Source organism: Gavia stellata, chromosome 25, assembly GCF_030936135.1.
Source record: "Gavia stellata isolate bGavSte3 chromosome 25, bGavSte3.hap2, whole genome shotgun sequence".
Lineage (NCBI taxonomy): Eukaryota > Metazoa > Chordata > Aves > Gaviiformes > Gaviidae > Gavia > Gavia stellata.
The window spans coordinates 7,341,002-7,364,670 of NC_082618.1; the positions used below are offsets into that span (position 1 = coordinate 7,341,002).

Genomic DNA, 23,669 nt, shown 5'->3' on the forward strand with positions numbered 1-23,669 from the left:
GCACGCCGGGAGCGCGCAGCGCACAGGCTAAGATGGCGGCGGGAGTGAGGAGGGTGGCGGAGCCCCGGGATGGGGCAGCGCCGCGGCCCTGCCCGCTGAGAGGGAGGAGCGGCGGGCCCAGCCCCCGGGAAGAGGGCGGGAGAGCACCGCTGCGGCGCCGGGGCGAACCCCAGGGCCGGCGCAGGGAGAGGGGTTGCGGCCTGTCAGCCCCTGAGGGGAATAAGAGGCAGGGGCGACAGCCGTTCCTTCAGCGCTTTATTGATTAGTTCTTTGTACAGGTATTTACACAAGAGAGGAAAGCAGCCCGCCCGCGCTCTGGAAACGCTGCTGGGGGGAAGAAGCAGTTGAGGAAGCACTCACCCCACACCCCAGGCCCCTCAGCATCGCACCCAGGCCCCGGGGCAGGCAGGGCTCTGCCCCCCTCGGCAAAGCCTGATGGAGCGGAAACATTCCTGAGCTCCCCGGCTGCTTCGTCCCAGTTCTGGTCCCAGTCTTGCTTGTTACAGGCAGCGCTGGTCGCTTCAGTTCTTGCCAATCATTATCCAGCCAAGAACGTCTGTTCCTGGAACCAGCCATACCCCACCCCAGTGGCACACCACACCAAACACACCACGGGCACCTCACAGCTGCAAAAGCTGCTCTGCCCAGCACGGGCAGAGCCCCTCCACCCAGGACCACACCGCAACTCAGGAATATAACTTCTCTCTGCTTGTTATTGGAAGCATTAGGTCCACAGCACCCCAGAAACACAAGCAGGTGAGCAATAGGATTAAACATTTACAGTGGTGTTGCAATTGCCAGTAAAGCCGAAGTCGGTAACCCAAAGGAGAGGCTGCTACTCCCATCCGATTGAGCAATTGCATGGGAGGGAAAAAGCAGGTTCCTACAGGTCCCTGCTTCCTCTGAATGCGAGTTGTCATCCCCCTCTTTTCCTCCTGCGAAGAAACCAGCGTGACAGTGGCAACATAGGGTTGTCAGCTGTTCTTCACGGATCCTTTTCTACCCCTAAAAGCAGGCTGGCTGTCTAAACCTTTCAACTCTAAAAGCAATGTAGATAGCACGTCCTACCTGACAGGAAGGAAGACAAAATTAAGAAACAGTGTTTATCTGTCACTGGTCTAAGCAGTAGTAATTAAGTCTCTCTATAGAGGTATCTGCTGGCTGTGGGACAGCATGTGAGTCTCTCCCGCTGTCATTTCCGAAGGCTGTTTGTCCACCAGCCACAGCACTGCCTTGCAGAGCCAAATGCAAAGAGGTTGCTCAGAGAGGACTTGGGGGAAGAGGGATAACTAGGATACTTCTAAATCAAGAAAAACAACAGTCCTGTGAGTTAGTTATACCTTGTCATTTAAGCAAGACCAGAGAAAAGAGCAAAGTTTGAAACTTTCTGCCTAGGGTTCCCATCACAAAGCCAACTATCTCTGCCCTGCGAGTCACCCAGAAGTCTGGAAACCCAGAGACAGCCAGAAGGGTCCCACCACAGAGGCTGATGTCTCTCCAGATCTCTGCAATCCTCAGAGCTGCCAAGAGCCACTCTGGCTTGTAAAAAGAGCTAACACCCGATTTGCACTGTGGACCGGGCCCTTCGTGTGTAAAAGCAAAATTCCCACAAATCCATACATCGTAAACTTACAGGTATTTCGCTGACCTGTGTGGTTCTGCAGGGCCCTCCGTACAGACTACCATAAAAAAAATAAAATAATCACAACCCGCTAAGCAAGCAGGAGCAGAAAACCAAGCACCACCTCACTGTGGCTGACAGCACGACAGGTTAAAACAAGCTCTTCCTGCCAGCGCAGAAACTACCAAGAAAATATGGTTACAGCCGCAGCGTAAGCGGGGAAGTACCCTCCAGCAGTTGGGATGCACATCCCTGCAGCGAGGCAAGCCCTTGCAGAGGGAGGGCCCCCTTCAGCTCTCCTGTACGATCACTACATGCAGCCCAGTGACCTGTGCGCACAAGACACCGCGGCAGCCTGCTCAGCTCCACCTGCCAACCCACCTTCCCCTCCTCTGCACTCTTCTCTGAGAAACAGGCTTCGCACCGCTCCAGCACACAGCCCAGACAAGCTGTGCAACGAGGAGTGGAGCTCACAGGCTGCTCTGCCACCCACTGGCTAAATCCCAGAAAGCAGCTGCATGCAGGAAGGCTGAGCTCAAGTTCCTGCTCCCTAAAAACATCCTCACTGCTGCCTTCTGAAGCGGCAAGAAGTCTGGGCTGACACCACTTTGCACAGGGGGGAGCGACAAGCCGGGGCAGGCTGGTTGCAAAGCCTAGGCCTTGGTTTATAAAGGAAGACTGGTTGCAACTGGAAAGGCCAGTTTATTAGAGAAACCTCACATTGCAGAGAATTCACAACACATTGGAAAGGGTCCAGGCCTGCTGATGGGGCCAGTCTTCTGCGGCAGCACAGATCTACGTCCCCCAGCTCCAGCCCCAGCAGGTGCCACAAAGGGGGGGGTTAACTGTAACACAGCTTATGTTTACAAGCAGCCTGAGAGAGCCAGTATTAAAGTTCAAAAAAGCCTCCCCGTTAGACAACAGTTAAAACAAAAAATGGTTTAAAATGTTTAAAAGCTCCGTGTTCTTGGCTGCAGCATAATGGGGAGGCAAAGGTCTACAACACACACAGGTCTCTGTGGGTCTCAGCACTCAGCCTGCTCTACCAGTGAAGGCCGGAGGGGGGGGTCTTCTCGTCTTTGTTGCTTTCCAGAGAAAAGGGTGGGATTCGGACATCAAAGTGGGAGCCATCAGGCCTCTCAAATCGAAAAGTACCCCTGCAAAATAATGGCAGAGATCACTCTGAGGCCAGGGACAAACACAGCTAGGAATCATCAGCGAGAAGGTAAGACATGAGCTCTTCCATATTCTGTGCAGGGACTCTAGGGCTGCATTTGCAAGGCTGGTCCAGCAGCGAGCACGTCAGTTCAGCAGCAAGGACATCTGCCTGCCAGGATGACTCATGTATTGGAAGACTCCTCGGGGGTTTACATCACATCTCAAATACACATTTCCTGAATAAAGATGTCATGATTGGAGCCTCCAGGAGGTAAGCGCACTCCACGCATCTGCAGCAGTGTTTACCTAACTCCCACCCCACAGGAGACAGAACCATCTGAGCTATTTTTACAAACTGATTACACGTAAATTCAGATTCAAATTCAGATTCGTATTTCTTGGCAGAAGCTTGGTTAAGAAGTCTGTGACAATACGACATCCCATCACAGATGTAATTTGGAATGGCTTCTGCTTTGCATTTCAGAAAGGGCATTTCAGAACCGAATCCGTCTGTCCTTGTACAAACAAAGAATTTGTTTACTGCCCTGAACTACAGACAACTGTACTGCAGAACATGACATGGACAAGAGGATCGTGGAGATAAACTAACTGGTTCTCATGATGGAGAGGACACAATCAAACACCAGAAGTCAAGCTGAGCAACTTCTGAGCTGCAGAACCATTGTCTCCTTCTCTTCAGAATGCATGCAGAGAGGGAAAAACTACTGAACAAGCTGGTTTTGCTCTCCAGGACACGCATTCAGGCAATTCAAAATGCTTAACATGGCAAACAAGGGTGTATGCTATAGGCAAAGAGCTGCTTTCTTGTTTTTCACAACTCAAAGGCAGTTCCAAGGCAGCTTAACTCTGAAACAGATTTACTTTAAAAATGCAAGCCAGAAAGACCTGTCGTACAGAAGGCAAGAGGTGGCCATGCATTTCTTGTCCATACAGACATGACACTAAATATGCTAACCCAGCTGAAATGCAAACAGAGGGAAAGTGCTTTAACCCTGCAGCACAGGAAAAGAACAACTCAGCTGAGCACTTTCCTACCTGCACTTACAGAAGAGGGGACTTGAACACCAGTTAGACTGAAGGCCTTATCTGGCCTGAACTGGGAATAACCCCATGTGCCAATTCGTTGTGGATACAGAACTGCACAGCTTCACTCAGGGACAGAATGAAAGCCCAGTCCTCTCCAAAGAGAGAGGATACCAGTGCACACATCCCTGCTGCCTAGGGAAACACCAGCATGAAGCCTTGCCTCTTGCATGAAAGACTGAAAGGGACAGAAACTGAGTATAGGAGACGGTGACAGAGAACTGCTTCATGTCTTTTCAAACCCAGTCTAGCACAGACCAGAGGAGGAGGATAAATTAGCCTGGAACCTCTCTTGGTGCAGAGAATCAACAGACCTTCTTATCACTAACTGGGATACTGCTATAGAGAAGCTCATAAAGTTTCAACTGTCAAATATGTCTGGTCCAGTCCACTTCCACCCACCTTTCAGCCATAACTCCAGACTGGGAACTGCGTCCCAGCTCAGCGCTGTGGGGTCCTACATCTAAACCACTACTGCAGTAATAAGTGCTTCTTACCACATGTGACCACTGGATGCCTGCAGGGAGACGTGACTGCTGTACTGAAATGCTGGCTGTTCTTTGGATAAAACTGGCTCCTGAGAAGACAAGAAGAGATCACTCTGCATCAGCAGCAGATCCTTAACATTTCTCCACAGACAGGCAGCAAGAGGAAATTACACAGCAAGAAGAAAAACAGAGCGATCCACACCTCAGCATTGCTACCAATTACCCAGCAAACAACTCGCCCAGTGAGTAGTGCCAGAATCACATATTATTCCAGTTTTCCCATTACTAGTCATTTAGGATCATTCTCTAATACTCAATGTGAAGTCTCAGTTCATGCATGCTAGCAACAGATGAAAAGCTCATGTGATTTTTTTCATTGCCAGGTTCCTATTCCATGTATTTCTGTTGACCACTAAGCAATTTACTAGCAAATCAACCCAAGCAAGAGGACTCCAGCAAAGGGCTGCGCTTTCGAAAGAAGCTACATGGTACCTACCCTTCCTACAACGCCGCGGCCCCTGACTGTTTCCAAGGTGCCAGACAAGCTAAATATCCTCCAGTGCCGTTCTCGGAGTTGTACCACTTCGCTGTCCAGGTTCTCCAAGCGAATACAGTAGCGCCACTGGACAGAAGAAAGACTGTTATCAAGAACTGGAATCAGCTGCGAACAGTTGATAACCCACAGCCGATACTGGGAAACATTTGCCAGGCAAGGGCTACTCTCCCTTAGAGCTTATCACACAGCAATGATGCCACAGCAAATAAACTCCTTCCCTTTAGCTGCTTCACGAAACAAAAGACACTTACCCAGTAGACATGGGAATTCTGGGCTTCCTGTCAAGAGAAACAAAAGACTTTAGCAGCTGCCCTTCAACGCTCAGTGCCAAAACCTCTTCAGCTGTCAGCGCAGCACAAGCACAGGGGCTCTCGCTCCATGCCAGATTGACGCAGACAACTCACATGAGCACAAAGACAGCTGCTCTCCGAAGCAGTCCATCAGTTACCAGCTGGCACTGGCTCTGCTCTAGACATGTAATCATGAGGTGGGAGATTTGCAAAGATCTCGTGACTACGGAGGGTTGATCTCCATGTTAATTATGCACTTTCTACAGATCTAGAAACACCCGTTTCCTTGCCTTCGGGCACCTGTTTTTCCGACAAGGTTAGGACAAACATCAGTTGGGCTCCACAGAAGCTGCAATTCCACACCAAAACATCCACCTGCCACGGCGCCGGCTCCCCGGCAGCTGTGCTCCTCTGATCTTGGAAATCAAACTGCTGCAGTAATTCCCAGCCCTCCCACTCAGAAGTCTATTGAAGCCTCATTATTCTGGATGGTCCACATGAAGTTCTTGCACTATAAAGAGCACGTGGTTATCAGCTAAATCCAGAAGGCTTTAGCCAAACCCACTAAACCGCATTAGAGCCAGGAAACAGGGGTAGACACCCATAGCACCTCACCACTGGGCAGGATAACAGGCACGTCTGTCATCACAGGGCAAATGGCCTTAGTGCCACCTTACGCACACGCCCATCTGTGACTGAGGCAGTAAAGGACCAATTTACAAGGCTTCCTAAATATCTTGCTAACACTGTTCTGCAGAACAGTACAGGGTGTTTCCCATCCTACAAATAACAAGCAAAAGGCAATCTGCAGAAGCTTCTCCAAGAACGTATGACAAAACAGTTTCATGTTCCTACCTCTGCTGGACATCACTACAATGAAATAGCAACTGTGATTAAAAAGTCCCTTCTCCAGTAAGCAGAAGGCACCTTCAGTCAGTAAACTGGTTTTAGAAAAACATGCAAGTTAAACAGATCACAGAACTAACACAGCAACATGCAACACAGACCTACCCTCATGCCCATATAGAAAGGGATGACTGTGACACGGATGTTCTCTGTGGTTTCTCGGTGCACGTCAGAGAGCTCTAGCCAGGGATGGTTCTTCTCCTGCCATGCACACAGCGTATCCCTTGCTACAAAAGGTGGAACTGTGGGGAGGGAAAGATGGGAGTTTATGAAGAGAGGCATGCCATAACCAGAGCACTTGCCCCTCAAAGCAACTCCTTTCACATAGTTACAAAAATTATTTAAAGGAGGCTTTACTGTAACAAACCCCAAACCAGACCAAGAGTTTTACACTGTACCCAAGATGATGGGTTCTGGATGCTTGTCATAGAATACCTCAGGTATCTGGCTCTGAAGATTTCCCTCTGAAGCCAGAAATTACCTTTTGTTTGGTCGTACATGAGAAACCTCTCAAAGAGCTCGTGCTGGATGGGCACTTGATCAGTGGAGCTGTAGGGAAGGATATCTTCATGGCTTACATAGTCTAAACCTGAAAAAGAAACCCCAAAAGCCATTGAACTTCCCCAGCAGAGAGTAGCTCAGAAGTCTCCTGACAGAGAGATGGATCACACTACTGAGATGTTAAGAAAAGGATTTTGGCAGCAGCAGCCAAAACTGCGTGCAAGAATGGAGGAAACAGGGTAGTAATAACCCTTAGCAGCATTATCCCGAGAGATTTCTCCATAGAATGATTTCTCTGATAAAGACACACTGCCTGGGAAGTGACTGCACTGTCACAAAAAGAACTTTGGGCAGGAAACGCACAGGACAAGAGATCTAGCTGTCCTGGTAGTAAAGCAGAATAGCCCATATGGAACAGGGTACGCGTATGGGATCTATTGTCTCAAGAGCATAAAGCAAGTATGCTTGCGTCTGATCAGAGTCTGCTCAACTTCCATCTATCCAAAAGGGCTTAATGTACCTCAGTCGTTCTGTTGTTTCTAGCACAGCCCTAAACCACAGACAGATCCACTACAGGAACGCCCTGTAGGAACTGCTGCCTCACTGCCAGAAGGTGACTGTTGGTGACTCTTCTCACCTCACCTCACGACAATCCACATCTCCACAGAGGTTACGGGTGTGTTTTACTCACCTGGTATGGCATAGAGGGCTCTGCTGTCATCGTGATTTGCCAGGAATGTCACTGCTTCTGTCTGTGACCTCTGGGACTGAGAAAAAGGGAGGTTTATGTCTTTCTATGTGGATTGTTGTGGGCCAGTTTCCAGCCACATTTCATGTGTGGTTTCATAGTGTGTTTTCTAAAGTGGGTAATGTTTATTTTATTTAACCAATTCACCTCAGAACATCTCTCCTTTTAATTCCTCTAGACTAATTCTCCACTCAAAAAAGTGAAGAGCATTTTCAGTGCTGCAACCCACATTGATAATGACCTGTGTGCAACAGAGTAGGAATGCCAACAGGATGGGGAAGTGAGGTTGGAAAGAGGAAACGTGATCCAGAAAACAGTCATATGATGTTCCAGATTATCTTTCTCAGGGAAAATAGGACTTGAAGAACAAATTTGTCCTAATATTCTAAACAATCAAGATAGCCATCAAAGCCATTTTCTTTCAGTGCCTGTCCATCTAAAGCATTCATACAGGAGAAGATATTTGAGTTTCAGTTCCAAGATTATTGGTTACTTACTATATGTGGACAATCCCGGGCATCTATTAGCACCTGATAGTAAGTATGCGTTTTGCCCTTGACCTCTTTGGAACCATGGCCTGCCACATTCTCGCTTCTAAAAAGAAAAGCATGGCACTGAGCTCAAACGCAGGACGGCAGCAAACTGTTGTTACCAGGACCAAGCACATGCCTAAACAATGATTTTTTTTAAAAAATACATTTCACAGTCTGTAATCATTCAATTCCATCCAAATTAAACTCATGTCAGCCACCCACACAACGACAGATGAGCCAAGATAACAATCAGCGGTGTTTGTCACAGGCACATCAGCTCTTGTTTTGGACAACTCAGAGTTTCTTCCTGCTCAGTCCAGTCTCCTGTTTGGGGTGGTGGGTATTTCTACTGCCGTCTGATTCTCTCTCTGCTTACTCCTCATTCCTTCCCAACTCCAAATGCACACTTGCCCGGCACACCTCCAACACAGGCCAGGGGGGAAATGGATGGAAGAGGGGAGAGAAGCAAACAGTGACTCAGTCCACAAGAAGGATGAACTTGGCCTAGTGGGCTGAAACTGGGGAGGCAGCTGACAAATCCAGCTCACTGGCAATCTACAGAAGCAGCAGCCTGCAATTTTAACACAGGAGCCTAGACCTAACTCAAAAAGCAACATAGGGGGTGGGGGGGATTATAACAAAGACTATCATGAGGTTTTTTTGTTTTGGTGTTTGTTTGTTTTTTTGTTTTTTTTTTTTTAATTTCCTTCACACACACACTCTCAGCCTTCACACTTCCATCCTGTCTCTAATTAACACAAAATTATTACTTATGCAATGTCTCTTCTTTAAGCACCTCTCTTCTAGTTTACATCCATGCAAAACAGACCCATACCATTGTCCTTCTTAAAAAGACTTGTTTACCCTAAGCAGGAAACTCGCTACGAAATGTAAATGTAACAGTACAACAACATATAAACCAGAACAAATCCTTACTTTTCTGTGACAGGAGAAGCCACATCTCGATCATAAAGCCTGGCTTGCCAGGGAAACAGGACTATTCCTCGATAGCCAAACACACTGTGAAGAAATAGCTGAAAGGAACAAATAATTGCATTTGAATACACAGCAAGCTTTCATCAACTTAGACACAACAGAAAACATGAAGCCAAAAGCCCTTTTCTGATAGTATTTTAAGAAATCTGTTAATGGAGGTAATTTACAAGGAGTATGAATACGTGGGATGGGAATACAGGGAGACTCACCTCTGTGTGAACCCAGAGCAAAACAAAGAGGGAACATAAACAGTCTGGGATGAGAGAAGGAATTAATGTCATCTCTATCCCATAAAAGTGAACGACTAAACCAGTAATAAAGTAATAGAATGGCAGAAGTGCAGAAAGGAGACCAGCATGGGAGAGACCGCTCAGGAACACAGAAACAGATCTCTGAGTCATAAGCACAGAAACGAAAAGTTTAGTAGTTATTTCTCAAATTCAGCGATTGTCTCTTTTACTCCTACATAGAGAAAACCCTTAAACAAAACCAGCGGAGCAAATGCCATTGTAGGAACAGTTGTGTCATGCTGCAGATTCTTATCAACTTGCTACTGTCAGATGACTGACAAACTGCAGACACAGCAGAGACAAGGAGCACTGAACTGTGACACTTCTGGCCTCCTGCTACAATGCAGCAGCCTCCTTACGGGTAAATCACTCGGCGACCCTATCTCTGTGGAACAAGCCCTTTTCTGACAGTATTTTAAGCAGGGTCAGCTCCGCTCCCCAGAACCCCTTACCTGACCCGTCTCGTATTTGCCGTGCTGCTTCGGTGCCTCAAACACCCCCACGGTCTCCAGCACTTTGCCCTCTAGACGGTTTCTAGGAGCAGAGAGGTAGTTTGGCGGGTGTGCAGGGGCTCAACCAGCCCCCGGGCCGGGGGACACACAGCACCCAAGCCCCAGGCGCAGCCCCCCGCCTCACACCTCCCTCAGGTACCACACATCCCCCACAAGAGCCCCACTACGCACCAGGCTGCCCAGTCGCCCCCCCGCCTTCCCTTCCACCCACCCTTTTCCCAGTCTCCCCTTTCCCAACTGCCCTGGACACCCCCCCGCCCAGTTGCCTTCTTACCCCAATCCCCCCCTCCCCGACAGCCCCCCACCTCTTCCCGTCCACCCCCAACGATCCAACAGCCCCCCAACCCCTACACCCACCCCAAACACCCCCTCAGAGCCCCTCACCCCACCCCAAACCCCCCCTCGCAGCCCCCCACAGCCCGCCTTCCCCAACGCCTCCACACACCCCTCCCTCACCCCCCCCCTCCCCTCAACACCCCTCAACCGCCCCCCGGGCCCGGCCCAGCCCCGCCTCACCCCCCGCCCCCCTCCGCAGGCCTCACCGCGACGAGAGGTGCCGCCGCGGCGGCAGCAGCAGCAGCGGGAGGGCCGCGGCTCCCCCCGCGCCCAGGGGCCGCAGCCCGCGGGCCGGGGGAGGCTCCCAGAGCGGCAGCCCGCGGGCCCGACACCGGCTCAGCGCCGCCGCCACGTACCGCCGCGCCGCGCAGCCCGACATCCCGCGGCCGGGCCGACCCCGCCGCCAGCCCACAATGCACCGCGCGCCCGCCTCCACCCCCTCCGCTTCCCGGCGGCCCCCGCGGGGCGGGCAGCGCCGCTCTAGCCCGCCGCCGCGCTCTATGGCGCTCCCGGTCGCCTAGGCGACGGCGGCCAGGCAAGATGGCGTCGGCGGTGCGGGCCGGGCGGCGGCTGCGGCAGGCGGTGGAGGGCGGCGAGCTGGCGGGGCTGCCCGGCGGCCTGCGGGCCGAACTGGAGGCGGCACTGGCCTCCGAAGGCGCCCTGGTACCCTTCGGGCTGCTGCGGAGGCTGCATGCTGCGCTGCGGGAGGCAGGTAGGCCGCGCCGCCCCTGGCGCGACAGGCCGCGACCAGCCGGGTCGCCGTTAACCGTCCCGTGGTCCCCCCCTCCCTCCCCCGCAGGGTCCTCGCTGTATCTACACGAGCTCCTGGAAGGCAGCGAGATCCACCTGCCCGAGGTGCCGGTACAGCCGCGGGTAGGTGAGGGCCGGGCACAGGCCGCGGGAGGCGGCGCTGCCCCCGGCCCTGACAGTGGCTCTGTCCTTCCGCCAGAACCCCGAGCTGGTGGCCCGGCTGGAGCGGATAAAGGCCAAGCTGGCCAACGAGGAGTACCGGCGGATGACCCGCAACATCGCTGGCCAGGTGAGGGGCCTACGGCATCGCCTGCTGTCAGGATTCACTCCTCAAAAGCGTGGCCGTTAGCAACCTGACAGATAGCAAAGGAAGTTTGCCCCATAGAGTGAGTGCAGTTCAGAGGGAATGTGGGCAGGGACTTGAGGAGCGCACACTGTAAATGCACGGGGACAACACATACGGTGTTGAGGGCAGAGGTGGGACGGGGTAACCAGGATGGTGAAATAGAACAGGTACTGACGTTGGGGAACAGCTCACTGTGCCAAAGATCTCAGGTTTTGATCTGGGAGACTGAGCACCTACGGTAAATGTTTTACTGGGAGCGTCTGTGCTGCCTTTAACGGTTACATTTTCATCATAGTTTTAAAATGAGATCATCCATGTCAAGGTAAAAGCTGAGAAAACAGGGTAATCGTTGGGCACTCGTTCTTTCCAAGGAAGAGGTGAGATCTTTTGGCACAGTGACTGTTCGGACAAGCCAGCGTCCCTTCCTGTGGACATTCCTCGCGATCCCATCCTGCCTCTCCCCTGTTAACTCTTGTGGGAAGATCTGCTTTGCTGTCAAACTTGGCTGCTTCGTCCATGAACCAGGGTGGTTTTAGCACAGCAGGGTAGTAATGACAGCAGGGTAGTAATGACAGCAGTGTTCCTTTCAAACAGTGGAGAAGCAGAGGAGTATTCCCATATCTGTGTGCTCATCACATTCTTCCCTGCCTCCCTGCCAGTGTCTGGTGTTTGAAATTGCGTAACCGTGTTTGATTTGACAAAGAGCGTGCGAGCTTTACAACATTTAGTTCTTGCCAGCTGCATGAACACAGGTGACAAGGTGAGACCCTTTGGTGTCTCTATTCAAGACAAACCTGCAGCAGAGAACCTACAGGGAAGACAACGCTCACACTCGGAGAAGTGCTTTGATTAGAAATGATCCCTTCTCAATGTCCTTGAATCAGACCACAAACGTAAACCCAGGGAAACCCGGGCGCTGTGGAACTGCTGCCCCCCTGCAGCCCGCCCGCCCGCTGCCAGGACCCCCTGGCAGCTCTCTGAACTTCTGAGTCTTAGGGACAGGACAGGGCATTGGCGTTGCTTTTATTATGCAGTTAACATTAAAATACAACCGATCACAAGTTGTTTTAATCCCTTCTTTTAGGAGATGAACGGGACATTGGCTGAATTTGGGAGGCAAGGTGAGTGGCTGCCTGTCCTGCTGACGCCTGGCAGCGTGTACCTACAGGTCAGTCACAGGAACCGTCGCATGGCGAGCTGTTGACATCAGAGAGCCCTTCCCTCTCCGAGTATCTCACCGGAAGGTTTTAATGCACAAAAGCGTTCCTCGAGTAAAGGAGCAGCCTGTTGGTCGTTCTTATAAATATTTCTGGAGGCATAAAGCACGTGAATCCGCGAGTAGCCCAGCTGAGGCAGCCACAGGCAGGCTCCGTTAGCAGGATTACAGCTTTTCCCCCAGCCCCACTCTCCAAGCCTTACCTAAAAGCACAATCGTCTTTCCCCCTTCTCTCCAGTTCGCTCTGTTAAAGCCGTTGTCATCACCATATTCAACTTCATTGTCACCGTGGTGGCCGCCTTCGCCTGCACGTACCTGGGCAGCCAGTACGTCTTCGCAGAGACCGCAGCGGTGAGTGAGCCCGTGGCCTCCGAGCCCGCTTGCAGCGCGCTCCGTGCTGGCCAGGCAGGAGCAGCAGACGCACTCCCCGGTGTGGGCAGCGGCTCGAGGCACACACAGGGTCACTTATCTCTCTTTTTGTGTCCCCAGCGCGTCCTCTCAGCGGTAATTGTGGCCTCGGTGGTTGGCTTGGCTGAGCTGTATGTAATGGTGCGGACCCTTGAAGGGGACCTTGGGAAACTATAATCGCACGCGTCCCCATGAACTGCGGCCCTCGTGCTGGAGGCTTTTGCCCTCCCCAGGAGTCATTAATTCAGGGCAGGTTTATCCTCTACCATCTGTTTATACCTGCTCCTGCTACCGGGAAGACTGCTGCGTTCCTCAGGCCTCGTCCTTCGCTTCCCGCTCCTTAATGTTCCTGAAATGAATCATGGATTAAAAATCCTGCAGCTCCAGAACAGAAGAGGGAACAGCTGTGGACTCCCACCACCCCAGCACAGAGAGGGGCATTAGCTCCCGCTGTTCCCGTTCTCCTGTGAAGTTGCTGTCCTTTTATTCTGGAAATAAATAATGTTGCATGTTTGCAACCTTCTTTCTGCCTGACGGGAGATGTCTCTTGCTATGTGGAACACCAACCTGACACCTAAAAGATGCTGTGGAGAGCCGTGACTCTTCCCTCTCCCTCTGCATCCCGCATCCTGCTCCTGCCGAAACCTCCCTTTGCCTGCCCTCACTACTCCTGCCTGCTCCCTCGCCCGCTTTCGGGAGAGCGTTACTCCCTTGTGACCCGCGTGGCAGCACCCGACCCAGCTCGTGTTTGGGAGCGACCCCTTTCCCCCTCCAGTCCGGTGCAGCCACGTTGGGGTTGGCACCCGGCTCGGCTTTGTCTGCAGCAGCTCAGCATCCTCACGCAGGGGCTGCCGCATCTCCTGATCCGCAGCCCCCTTGGCTGTCGGTGCCTCAGGGAGGAGCACGAGCCGCAGCTGCCTGCCCGTGCCGCGGGGTGCGGCAGGGCCCCCACGGGCAGACGGGGCAGCGAGGGGTGCATGGCTCTCTACCTCCCCTGACGAAGGGGGGCCCAGCTTCTGTGGGTAGGGAGGGGATGCACCTCAACACAGAGCCCGGGGGTTTCTTGGGTGCCACAGAGCAGAGAGCGGAGCCAGCTCGGTGCACCCGTGGCCCCGCGGTGGGGAGGGGGCACCGAGACTGGCACCGCCGGGCGCTGTGGACCCGGACACCTGCCAGGCGGGCACCCTGCCAGGGCCGGACACGGTGATTAATGTTCTGATGGCAGCTAAGCCCCTCTGCAAACACGCTTTAATATCCGATACGGGGAGATCTGCCGGCACCTGCAAACGTGCCTGCGGATTAGGGGCGGCCGCGCCACAATCATCCGCGGACACGGCCTCAGATTAAGGTATTTTTTCCAAAAGATTAGTCGGTATTAGGGGGCTGATGGGGAGCTGGCCCCGCCACGGCCGCACCAGCATTTAGGATATTGGATGACATCCTGGGGACCTTTGGGACCGGCAGTAATTCCACACCCTAATGAAATCGTGGCGCTAAGATGGGGGGTCTCGGTGCCAGGGGGGTTCCCTGTCCCGGGGGGGGGCCCCGCCACGGCTACAGCTCGCCCAGGTTGGTGATGGCCGCGCTGTAGATGAGGTCGGAGATGGAGCCCAGCGAGGTGGGGAGGCCCCGAGCAGGGCTGCGGGCTCCCGGTGGAGGCAGAGCAGGGACCGAGCCCGACCCCGGGCCCGGGGCGGTGCCGTCGGGGGGTGCCGCGGGGGGACCCCGCTCCCCGGGCGGTGGCAGCGGCGGCAGCGGCGGCGGGTCCGGTTTGGCGCTGCGGATCCTGCGGGCGCGGCGGTTCTGGAACCAGACCTGGGCCGGGCGGGGCGGGGGGGGATGGAGACGGACGGTGAGACACCGGCGGCGGCCCGACGGGGCGGCCCCGCGGAGAACGGGGGGTCCCGGCCCCGGGAGGGAGGGACGGGGGGGGGTGGTCCTGTCCGCGCTCACCTGGATCTTGGCCTCGGGCAGCTGGGTGAGCTCGGCCAGGCGCTCCCGGGTGGCGATGTCCGGGTAGGGCACGGCGGCGAAGGCCCGCTCCAGCTCCGACAGCTGCCCCCGGCTGAAGGTGGTCCGCCGCCGCTTCCGCGGCCCCCCCGCGCAGGGGCAGGGACACGGCCCCGGAGCGCGGCCCCCCCCCGCCGCCCGCCCGCCGCCCGGCCCGCCCGCCCCGTCGGGGAAGCGGAGCAGCGGCTGGGGGACGCGGGAGGTGCCCGGGGCCGCGCTCATCCTGCCCGGCTCCCCCGGCCCCGCCGCCGCCGCCCCGGCTTTTATCCCCCCCGGGCCCCCCCCGGCGGGCTGGGCCCGCCCCGAGCGGGCGGTGCTGCCCCCCCCGCCCTTCCCCGGCGACTCCCGGGGCAGGTCCCCGCTCCGCGCCCCCCTGACGGCAGCGCCCCGACAACCCCGGGGACGGTCTCCCCCAGCACCCCCGGGACCAATAACCCCACCCGCTGCCCGCACTGGTCTCCCCCCCCCGCCGCCGTCGGGGCACAGTGGGGCCCGTGAGGAACCCAGGGCTCGGGGGGGAGGCCGGTGGCGGTGGGTCGGGGACCCCCAGAAGGTGCAAGAGCCCGGGGCCCCCTGCGCCCCTCCCCAGCTCCCAGGGCCGGGGTGCCACCGCCTGCCCCGCTCCCCCCCACCCCTCACCTCGCCCCCCGCCGCAGCGGCCGCTCTCCCGCGGGGCTGGCACCGGTCAATGTTTAACCGGAGCGGTGGTACCTGTTGTGCGGGGCAGCCCGGGCCGGCTGGCGGTGGCTCCTGCCGGGACCGGCCGGGCGCTGCGGGCACCCCGAGCGAGGGGCGCTGGGGGGCGAATGGAGGCGGAGGGGGAGCAGGGCTGGGAGCCCCGACCGGCCGCACGGCCCAAAACGCTCCCACGGGGCCAGGAGAGACCGTAAGTCGGCGGGGAGCCGGAGGGGACGGAGGCCACTCCGTCCTGGAGCTGTAACCACCCGGCCGATCCCGCCGCCTGGGCAGCTGGCGGGGGGCTGGCACCCCAAAAAGGCTGGTGGGGAGAGGACGGTCCCGCTGCAGGGACACGGGGGGACATTTGCACTCTGTCCCCTGCCAGGGCCCAGGGCCCAGTGGGGACGGGAGGACGGCGAGAGCACAGCGCGACCGTGGGCCCCTCTGCCCTGGCCCCGGGGGTGTCCACGGGCAGGCCCCCCAGCCACGGGGCACCCACCACCCCGCTGCCCTCTGTTCTCCAAAGGAGCCCCGGAGAGGAGCGGGGGGGCCCTGTGGTGGGCAGAGAGACGCGCCTGAGAGTAGTGCTGAGGTAAGGGGGCGAACGCGAAGGGCTCGGGGACGCGACGGTGACCCTCCTGCCCAGGGCAGGGGCATAGTGGGGCTCCCCGGGGTCCCCATGCAGCAACACCTCTGTGTCCCCGTCCCCCCCGCCATTAGGGTCCGGCCACTGACCTGCACGGAGACGCGACGAGGTGACCGGCAGGTTGTGCACAGCCTCGGCGATGGCACCGTCCATGTAAGTGCCAACTCCCTGCCAGGGGATCAGGGACGGGGGGGCTGTGGCACCCCCTGAGCCGCTGCCGTCCGTGCGCCCAGGTGAGCGCTGCCAGGCACGATGCCACCTTTGGGTTCAGCGCCGTGTTCGACGCGGGCGCCTCGCAGGAGGCCGTGTTCGAAGGCAGCGGGATGAGGCAGCTGGTGGAGCTGGCGATAGATGGGTGAGTCCCAGTGAGCCCCCCGCAGACCCCAGCCCGCCCCACGCCTGCTGCGCTGCACCCGTCCGGGCCTCGCCAGTGGGTCTGCATTGCTGGGGCCATGCCGGGAGGTGGCATCCCTGTGCCATTGCCTGGGGCCATGCCTAAGGCTCAGTGTCTTCCCCAGCTTCTCCTGCACCGTCTTTGCCTTTGGGCAGACCGGCTCAGGGAAGACCTACACCCTGATGGGACCCCTGGTGCAGGTACCACGCCGTCCCCCCCGCCTGACCTGATCCTGACAGTGGGATGGGGTCTTCTCACCCAGTCGTGGGTGCTGGGGTGGTGGAAGAAGGTGGGTGCCAAAGCGGTGTGACTGCTCACCTTCCTGGCACCTCTGCAGAGCAAGACCCGGCCGGCGGCCCCGGGACTGCTGGGGCTGATGCAAAGGTCCTTCGCCTGCCTCCTGGAGCAGAGCCGTAGCCGTAGCTCTGACCTGGCTCTCAGTGCCTCCTACCTGGAGATCTACAATGAGCAGGTAAGCGCCCACCTGGCCGCCCAGTCCAGCCCCGCTGGCACCCCATGCCCCCGCTCCCCCGGTGCCTCTCTTCCGCTGTCCCCCCAGGTCCGGGACCTGCTCAGCCCAGGGCCACCATGTGCCCTGCCCCTGCGGTGGAGCAAAACCCGCGGCTTCTACGTGGAGAACCAGCTCAGCGTGGACTTCGAGAGCCTGGAGGCCATCGCTGACCTGCTCCTGCAAGGTGCTGAGCCACAGGCTCAGGGCTGAGGCATGTTCAGGGGGTGCCAGACCTGGTGTGGGGGGACTCAGCCCGCCGCAGACCATCCCCGGGGCTGGTGGGGCTCTGACAAGAGGGGCAGCTCCCTGTCGTGCTGCAGAGCCCAGACAGGCTCGTGTCTGGCAGGGGGTGGGCAGTGGGTGCTGTGCTGGGACGTGGGGCATCGTGCCCCCCTGCAGCTCTTGACCCCACCCCCGGCAGGATCCCAGAGGCGACGGACCTCGGCGCACGCCCTCAACAGGCACTCGAGCCGCAGCCATGCTCTTCTGACCATCCATGTCCGCAGCCGGGCCGTGAGCGCACATCCTGCTCTGGGCACATGGGGGAGGGCTGGGGGGCGGCCAGGGCTCTTCACGGGGGTGCAAACAGCCCCAGGGTGGGGGGTGACGTCCTCATCCCCAAAGATGCATTGGTGGGGCTGGGGTGAGCAGCGTGGAGCCAGGAGTTGGGACACTGCTGTGGGCCACAGGGAAGGGGCAAGGGGGGCCAAAGCATCACCCCCCCAATGCGGGTCCCCCAGCCCAGCGCCTGCCCCAGCAAGCAGGGCACGCTGTGCTTCGTGGACCTGGCCGGCAGCGAGCGGGTCAAGGAGACCGGCTCCAGTGGGGAGCTCTCCGTGGAGGCCAACAACATCAACCGCAGCCTCCTGGCACTGGGTAAGAGTCGGGGGATCCCCCCCACCATGGGAGCACGAGCTGCTGGTCCCTGTCAGAGCCCCGTTGCACCCTCTGTGGCTCATCCTCCGGCAGGACACTGCATCTCTCTGTTGGCCAAACCCCAAGGGAAGCGGATGCACATACCCTACCGGGACAGCAAGCTCACCCGGCTGCTGGCCCGCTCCCTGGGTGGCTCTGGCATCACCCTGATGGTATGTGCACGGAGGAGGCTGGGCAGGGGCTGGGGTGCATGGAGCTGCAGGGGGGCCGGGGTCTCGCCCTGTGGAGGGGAAGGCTGGAGGGGGACGGGTGACCCCCTGCCTGGCAGCTCACCTGCAGCTCATCCTCATCGGCAGGTCGCCTGCATCTCCCCGTCCTCGCGCTGCCTCTCGGAGACGCTGAGCACGCTGCACTACGCCAGCCGAGCCCGGAGGGTCACCACCAGGCCCCTGGCCAACAGGGTATAGCAGGCAGGGGCTGCGGGCAGGGTGCTCTGCTCTGCTGCCGGGATCCCCCTGAGCCACCCCCTTGTGCTCCCAGGTGTCCCGGGAGAAGCTGCTGCAAACCTTGGAGGAAGAAATCCAGGCCCTGCAGTTGGAAAACCTCTCCCTGCGCCAGCAGCTGTGCCTGCCCAGGGTGCCAACGAGGAGCATGGAGGTCCCAGGGACCCCTCCGAGGGTGGGGACATGGCTGGGCTGGGGAGGCAGGTACGGCCCCACAGGGCTGCGTTGCTCCCCTCTGGAAGGGCAGCTCCCGTTGGAGGGAGCCCCAGCCTGGCCCAGCCTCTACGGCCTCCTGCGGGACTTCGTGGTGGAGAATGAGCAGCTGAGGTATGGGGGGCACGCACAGGACCCACAAGCAGAGGCTCAAGGGGCTGGCAGGGCACCCAGAGCCCCCAGCCAGGCAGCACCCTGTGTCAGCCAGCCTCTCCAGGGACTCCCCGGGGCCGGGCAGGGCTCAGAGGCTCGCCAGAGACTGCAGATGCCCTGCCCTGCTCCCTCGCTGCTCCCCAGGCAGCCCTGGCTGTCCCCAGACCCTAGCGGTGACATCCCAGCTGGCCCATCCCGCAGAGCCACCCGCAGCTCCTGTAATAGACAGGCACCACTCCGGAGCGCCCACACCCTCCGTATCCCCCCTGGCCACCCCGCGAGGCTCCAGCAGCCTGAAGTGACACCCGCCTCTGGCCCCCGGCTGCAGGTGAGCGTGGGGTGCCCGGCGCTCCATGGGCAACCCCATGCAGGGCTGTGCCCACAGCAGGGTGAAGGTGCAGAAACCACCCACCTACTGCTCTCTTCCCTCTCGCAGAAGCTGCCTCCCACCTCTGCCCGCCCCAGCTGCCCGGGGTGCCCCCAGTGCTGGCCCGGGCCAGCCGATGCCATCGTGTCCCAGGTACAGCCCTGGGGGTCTCTTCAGAGGGGGGTGGCACAGCACGGTACAGCAGCCTGACCACTCTGCTCACCCCCCAGGCGCTGCCAGGGCCCCCCACGCCGCAGCCAGTCCCCCCCGAGGGAAGCGCTGGCGTCCTGCCACCTGGCCGGGAGGACGCAGCTCTGCATGGCTCCCGTCGGCTCCCTGGGCACCCCCAGCCGCACCAGGGCAAGCGGTGAGAGCCGGGGCCTGAAGCCACCCCCCTGGGCATCAGCTGCAGCCCAGGAAGCCCCCTGGAGTTATGGGGGGGGGGTGTTGGGGCAGCGAGTTGGGGTTTGTTCATGTGTCCTCACACCAGGAGCCGGGGCAGGAGCCGGAGTTTGTCTCAGCGGCACCCACTCCCCCGGGAGCTGCCAGCCCCGGAGCGCTGTCCTAGTCCCGAGGGAAGGGTCATCCCTTCTGCACCACCGTGGCCAGGATTGCCGGAGCCGAGAGGTGAGGAGGATGGCTGGGGGGACACTGGGCAGTGCCTCGGATGGAGTCCCTCGGGGTTGGGCACCCGTGCCGAGCCCAGCCGCTCATGCACGGGGCTTGTGGACCTGATGCTGGGGACACTGGAGACCTGACCCTGCTGGTTCCCGGCTGGCAGCCGCTGGTGCCGTCCCACTCCTCCAGTGGGAAGAGGCACTGGACTGGCTGGCAGAGCAGATCTGAGCAGCTGCAGCTGTGCCATGGACGGGGCCAGCAGCGGGAATCTGGCACAGCCCACGCACAGTTATTATACCCAAGGGGACAACCACAGCCCTCGAGGGCACGGGGACCTCGACCTACAAGGACTGCGCAGACCACGGGATGGATGGACAGACGGACAGACAGGGCTCTCCAGCCTGTATGGCACGCACAGTTTATTTCTGTCTAGCTAGGGGCTGTGCTGCCGGGTGACGCTGGGGGGGCCCTCTCAGGTGCTCTCCTCCCCGGGCTGCGGGCAGTCCAGCCAGTACTTGGCGATGGAGCGCGGGTAGCGGGGCTGCACCAGGTCCACGCGCTTGGTGCGCAGGTTGACGCGGTAGTACTTGTCTGGGAGGAAGGGGAGATGGCTGTCAGGACTGCCCGTGGGGCAGAGCTGTGGGGAGCTGCTAGCCCCCGCTGCCAGCCCCGGGCACCTTCCCACCACATCCCGGAGCTCAGGGACATCGCAGAGCGAGAGGAGACCACCCCCTGCCCTGGAAGCCTTGGCGGGGGTGGTCCTGGTCCCACATCTCTCCCGGATCTTGCCGCCCCAGACTCACCTCCTACAAAGAAGTAGACACTCTGGAGGGTGTCACACTGGGAGCCCGACAGCCAGTCGCTTTCAACACCCGCGGAGTCAGAGTCGTTCTGCAGCCAGCTCCAGAAACCCAAATTCAGTGACCGGTGGCTCTTGTACCTCTTGCGCTGGCGGCGAGACTTTCTCCTCCGGGGCTGCTGGGAGGCCACGTAGATCCTGCCGGCCATGGCAGCATCCAGCCGGCTGGGCACCCCCCGCCAGTCTTTGCTGATGTACCGCTGGCTGCTTGCCCCGGCTGGCAAAGAGGCAGAGGGCAAGTTAGAGGCGCAGCAACGTGGGGGGGGTGAGCTGAGCCCAGCCCCACAGACAGCCCCCAGCACCTGCTCCGAGACCCAGGGGGATGCCCCAAAGGGTCCCAGCCTGGATGGGATGTGTGACGGGGACAAGGGCCAGGCAGAACCGGGAGCAGCCCCTCGCCCCCACCTTGGCTGCGATCAGCCCTGTGCTGCTGAGCCCCACTCTCCTCTCCTCCCCTCCATCTTCCATTTCTCTTGCCCAGGTCTGGGGTTTTCCTACCGCATCTTCAGCTCCAATGGGAATAAACAGTCCTTGACAGTGACGCTGTGGTGCGAGGTGGCTGGTGATGGGCTCCCTAGCAAGGGGCATAAGGGCTGCGGAGGGTGGGATTTGGGATGCTGTGGGAGATGCAGCCATGGCCTGGGGGTTGCTGTGCACAGCCTGGGCTCCTGCCCGGTATGGCAGCTCATCCAGCCTGCCTGCACTTCCAGGCATCGCTCCCTCCTCCCTGGGTGCCTGCACCCCTTGTGCCCTGTCAGTGCAGACTATACTGGCACCCACCAGCCCTTTCCCCCGGGGCCGGCCCAGCCCTTACTCATCCTGCTGCCGAAGAGGATCTGGAAGACGTCCTCCCAGCTGTCGCGGTTCATGAAGGCATAATGGTTGAATACGGCCGAGGGGGAGGACTTCTCGCAGTCAGCCTGCGTGGGCTGGTGGGCGAAGTCGTAGGACCAGTAGTACTTGTCTAGGAGAGGATGCGCAGGGCATTAGCGGGGGAGACGCACTCGAGGGGGAGCAGTAGCTAGAGGGGTGTCCTGTCCACGGCCACTGGTGCCAGGCTTTGCCCCAGCGCGGGGGGGTCTGCACCCCTTACCCTTGAAGAAATAGACTCTCTCATTGCCGTGGTAGCTGTGCGCGGGGAGGGCGAAGGCCGCGTCGATGTCGTTTGGGATGCCTTCAAAGCCCTCGGAGATGTCCCGTGGGTACCCAGAGTCCAGGGCTCCATCATCAAAGCGCCAGTACTGGCTGCCCTGGGGGGTGCGGGACAGAGTGGGGGTCAGGGGGCTGGGTGCAGCATCCCCCAGGCGCGGGTCTGCTGGGGGGAGCAAGGGGATGCTGTGAAGACCCATGGTGAGGCTGTGGCTGCCTGGTGCCCCGGACAGCCGCAGGGATTTGGGGATATCTGGCAGCCACTGCATGCATGCATGCGTGGAGGGTGTCAGGGAGGGGACAGGGTGGGTTGGGGGGCCGTGCTGGCCGCCCCGGGAGCACCCCCAGCCCTGCGGCCAGACTCCTGCCCACCTTGAACAGGTAAGTCTTGCCCTGGCAGTTGATGCGGGTGAAGGCTGCGTCGATGGGGCCCTCAATGCCCCAGACGTCGCTGATGAGCTTGGGGTAGCCAGGCCGCACGCTCCTCTCATCCAGCTCGTAGAAGTACTTCCCTGGGGAGAGAAGGGAAGTGGGAGTGGCGGGAGAGACCGCAGCTGCCAGTGACCGCAGCTGGGGTGACAGTGCGGTAGCGTGTCCCGTGCACACGGGAGAGGTCCCCGAGGTACCTCGGAAAGCATACAGGGAACCATTCTTCAGGTCGGTGAAGGCGTCAAAAGGTTTCCTGCTGCAGAGTTCCTCGGGCTCCTGCTCCCCAAACCCATTTGGGGTGGTGGTGGGCACCTCCTCCACGAGCACCTCTGTCAGTGTCTCCTCAGGACCCGGCTTGCTCACCTGCGTGGGCTGCGCCAGCAACGGGGATGTGGGCAGTTCTGTGGGGGCTGCCTCCGTGTTCTCTACTGTACCGAAATCGACGGTGAGGTTGTAGTCAAAGTAATCGTCCTCCGGCAAGGCGAACACGTCTCCCCGGGTCACTGCGGGAGGGAGAAGGTTGGTCCTCGGGAGCCCTGGGCGTCTTCCACGGGGTCTGGGTGTGGGAGCCGCTTGCTCCCAGGCAATATGGATTTGCACAGACCGCCGGGGCCCCACGCTGCGGGCGGCAGTGAGCTGGCTGCCAAAAACCCCTGGTGCTGCAGCACCCTGAGCACCAAATCCTGGCACTGACTTCACCCTGGGGACCCAGGTGGGTGCAGAGCTGACCAAGCACAGACCCCCCCCAAGCCCCCATGGTGTCAGGCACCCACGGCCACCCCGGCAGCCCCTGCCCCAGCTGGGAGGGTGATGGCGGAGCCGGTACCTTTGGCTTTGCAGACAGTGGAGTAGTCGCTGCAGCAGCTCTGGTAGTACACACAGAGGGTGTCACACTGGCACTTGTGTCGTGCGTCGAAGCCATCGTCGCAGCGGCCCACGCAGGAGTCTGCAAGAGCCGACCGTCAGCACAGGAGGAGTAATGCGAGGTGGGCAGCGGAGCCAGCGCCTCCCCCCCAGCCCAGCCCTGGGGGTGAAAGCAAACGCGGGCACAGCCCATATGGGGGGACCCCACCTCTCCATGGGTACCCCTATCCCTGGGGCTACAGCAGCACCTCTCCCTGCTCCCACCCAGGTCCCGCTGGGATGGGAGCCACGGACCAGGCTGGCAGTCCAGCTGTAGGATGGCCAGGGATTTGCCCAAGCACCACTGATACCTGTGTGCTGCCCGCTTGCCTTGTCCCCATGCTGCGAGGTGTAGTCAACATGGCCAGTAGCCATGGCCAGTAGCCATGGCCACCACCTGGTCCCCCTCCTCACCCTGCCCGGGCTCCCCAGACCCTCTATCAGCCCAGGAGTCACGCTCGCTCCATCCCCACCCTGGCTGCAAGCGGGAAGCACCCGGCACAGGGCTGGCTGGCTCCGGCTCACCTTCAGCAGCACGGGCAGCAGCAAGCAGGACCAGCACGAGGGCCGGGAAGAGCAGCCTCATCCTGGGCAGCCGGGA

General features: G+C 59.0%; 5 protein-coding genes across 5 annotated transcripts; 2 read left to right on the forward strand and 3 right to left on the reverse strand.

Annotated features, from left to right (window-relative positions):
* Window positions 1-372: 372 nt before the first annotated feature.
* POLDIP2 (DNA polymerase delta interacting protein 2) lies at window positions 373-10,418 on the reverse strand. The gene is made up of 11 exons (XM_059829240.1): window positions 10,246-10,418; window positions 9,644-9,725; window positions 8,842-8,939; window positions 7,870-7,966; window positions 7,316-7,391; window positions 6,605-6,712; window positions 6,229-6,365; window positions 5,179-5,205; window positions 4,868-4,993; window positions 4,381-4,460; window positions 373-2,778 (listed from the first exon to the last, which is right to left on the reverse strand). Exons 1-11 carry the CDS (start codon window positions 10,416-10,418, stop codon window positions 2,664-2,666), a joined length of 1,119 nt encoding a protein of 372 aa, XP_059685223.1. The 3' UTR covers window positions 373-2,663.
* A 161-nt stretch (window positions 10,419-10,579) lies between these two features.
* On the forward strand, window positions 10,580-13,293 carry TMEM199 (transmembrane protein 199). Its single transcript, XM_059829410.1, has 6 exons — window positions 10,580-10,751; window positions 10,839-10,912; window positions 10,989-11,078; window positions 12,220-12,256; window positions 12,590-12,702; window positions 12,841-13,293. The coding sequence occupies exons 1-6, from the start codon at window positions 10,580-10,582 to the stop codon at window positions 12,934-12,936; spliced, it is 582 nt and encodes a 193-aa protein (XP_059685393.1). The 3' UTR covers window positions 12,937-13,293.
* Window positions 13,294-14,313: 1,020 nt separating this feature from the next.
* On the reverse strand, window positions 14,314-14,991 carry SEBOX (SEBOX homeobox). The gene is made up of 2 exons (XM_059829509.1): window positions 14,713-14,991; window positions 14,314-14,574 (listed from the first exon to the last, which is right to left on the reverse strand). The coding sequence occupies exons 1-2, from the start codon at window positions 14,989-14,991 to the stop codon at window positions 14,314-14,316; spliced, it is 540 nt and encodes a 179-aa protein (XP_059685492.1).
* Window positions 14,992-15,457: 466 nt separating this feature from the next.
* KIF12 (kinesin family member 12) lies at window positions 15,458-19,956 on the forward strand. Its single transcript, XM_059829459.1, is given in 19 exon segments — window positions 15,458-15,520; window positions 15,522-15,655; window positions 15,974-16,039; window positions 16,168-16,246; window positions 16,327-16,448; window positions 16,612-16,687; window positions 16,825-16,959; window positions 17,047-17,205; window positions 17,207-17,234; window positions 17,420-17,511; window positions 17,739-17,874; window positions 17,968-18,086; window positions 18,231-18,335; window positions 18,415-18,704; window positions 18,888-19,071; window positions 19,180-19,263; window positions 19,341-19,477; window positions 19,601-19,737; window positions 19,892-19,956. Coding segments are annotated over 19 exon segments (2,211 nt in total).
* A 195-nt stretch (window positions 19,957-20,151) lies between these two features.
* Window positions 20,152-23,669, reverse strand: VTN (vitronectin). The gene is made up of 8 exons (XM_059829394.1): window positions 23,594-23,669; window positions 22,992-23,111; window positions 22,363-22,668; window positions 22,109-22,248; window positions 21,681-21,837; window positions 21,402-21,551; window positions 20,532-20,804; window positions 20,152-20,319 (listed from the first exon to the last, which is right to left on the reverse strand). Exons 1-8 carry the CDS (start codon window positions 23,652-23,654, stop codon window positions 20,201-20,203), a joined length of 1,326 nt encoding a protein of 441 aa, XP_059685377.1. The 5' UTR covers window positions 23,655-23,669; the 3' UTR covers window positions 20,152-20,200.

Excerpts from the sequence above, each read along its gene's own strand:
- POLDIP2 (XM_059829240.1), bottom strand. The coding sequence starts at position 10,418 with ATGTCGGGCTGCGCGGCGCGGCGGTACGTGGCGGCGGCGCTGAGCCGG. Across the intron at positions 8,940-9,643 it reads GCAAATACGAGACGGGTCAG|CTATTTCTTCACAGTGTGTT; the intron begins GTAAGGGGTTCT and ends TGTTCCTTTCAG. Across the intron at positions 2,779-4,380 it reads GCATCCAGTGGTCACATGTG|GGGTACTTTTCGATTTGAGA; the intron begins GTAAGAAGCACT and ends ATTATTTTGCAG.
- TMEM199 (XM_059829410.1), top strand. The coding sequence starts at position 10,580 with ATGGCGTCGGCGGTGCGGGCCGGGCGGCGGCTGCGGCAGGCGGTGGAG. Across the intron at positions 10,752-10,838 it reads TGCTGCGCTGCGGGAGGCAG|GGTCCTCGCTGTATCTACAC; the intron begins GTAGGCCGCGCC and ends CCTCCCCCGCAG. Across the intron at positions 12,703-12,840 it reads TCTTCGCAGAGACCGCAGCG|CGCGTCCTCTCAGCGGTAAT; the intron begins GTGAGTGAGCCC and ends TTGTGTCCCCAG.
- SEBOX (XM_059829509.1), bottom strand. The coding sequence starts at position 14,991 with ATGAGCGCGGCCCCGGGCACCTCCCGCGTCCCCCAGCCGCTGCTCCGC. Across the intron at positions 14,575-14,712 it reads TGCCCGAGGCCAAGATCCAG|GTCTGGTTCCAGAACCGCCG; the intron begins GTGAGCGCGGAC and ends CGCCCGGCCCAG.
- VTN (XM_059829394.1), bottom strand. The coding sequence starts at position 23,654 with ATGAGGCTGCTCTTCCCGGCCCTCGTGCTGGTCCTGCTTGCTGCTGCC. Across the intron at positions 22,669-22,991 it reads CACTGTCTGCAAAGCCAAAG|TGACCCGGGGAGACGTGTTC; the intron begins GTACCGGCTCCG and ends TCCCTCCCGCAG. Across the intron at positions 20,320-20,531 it reads TGTCTACTTCTTTGTAGGAG|ACAAGTACTACCGCGTCAAC; the intron begins GTGAGTCTGGGG and ends CCTTCCTCCCAG.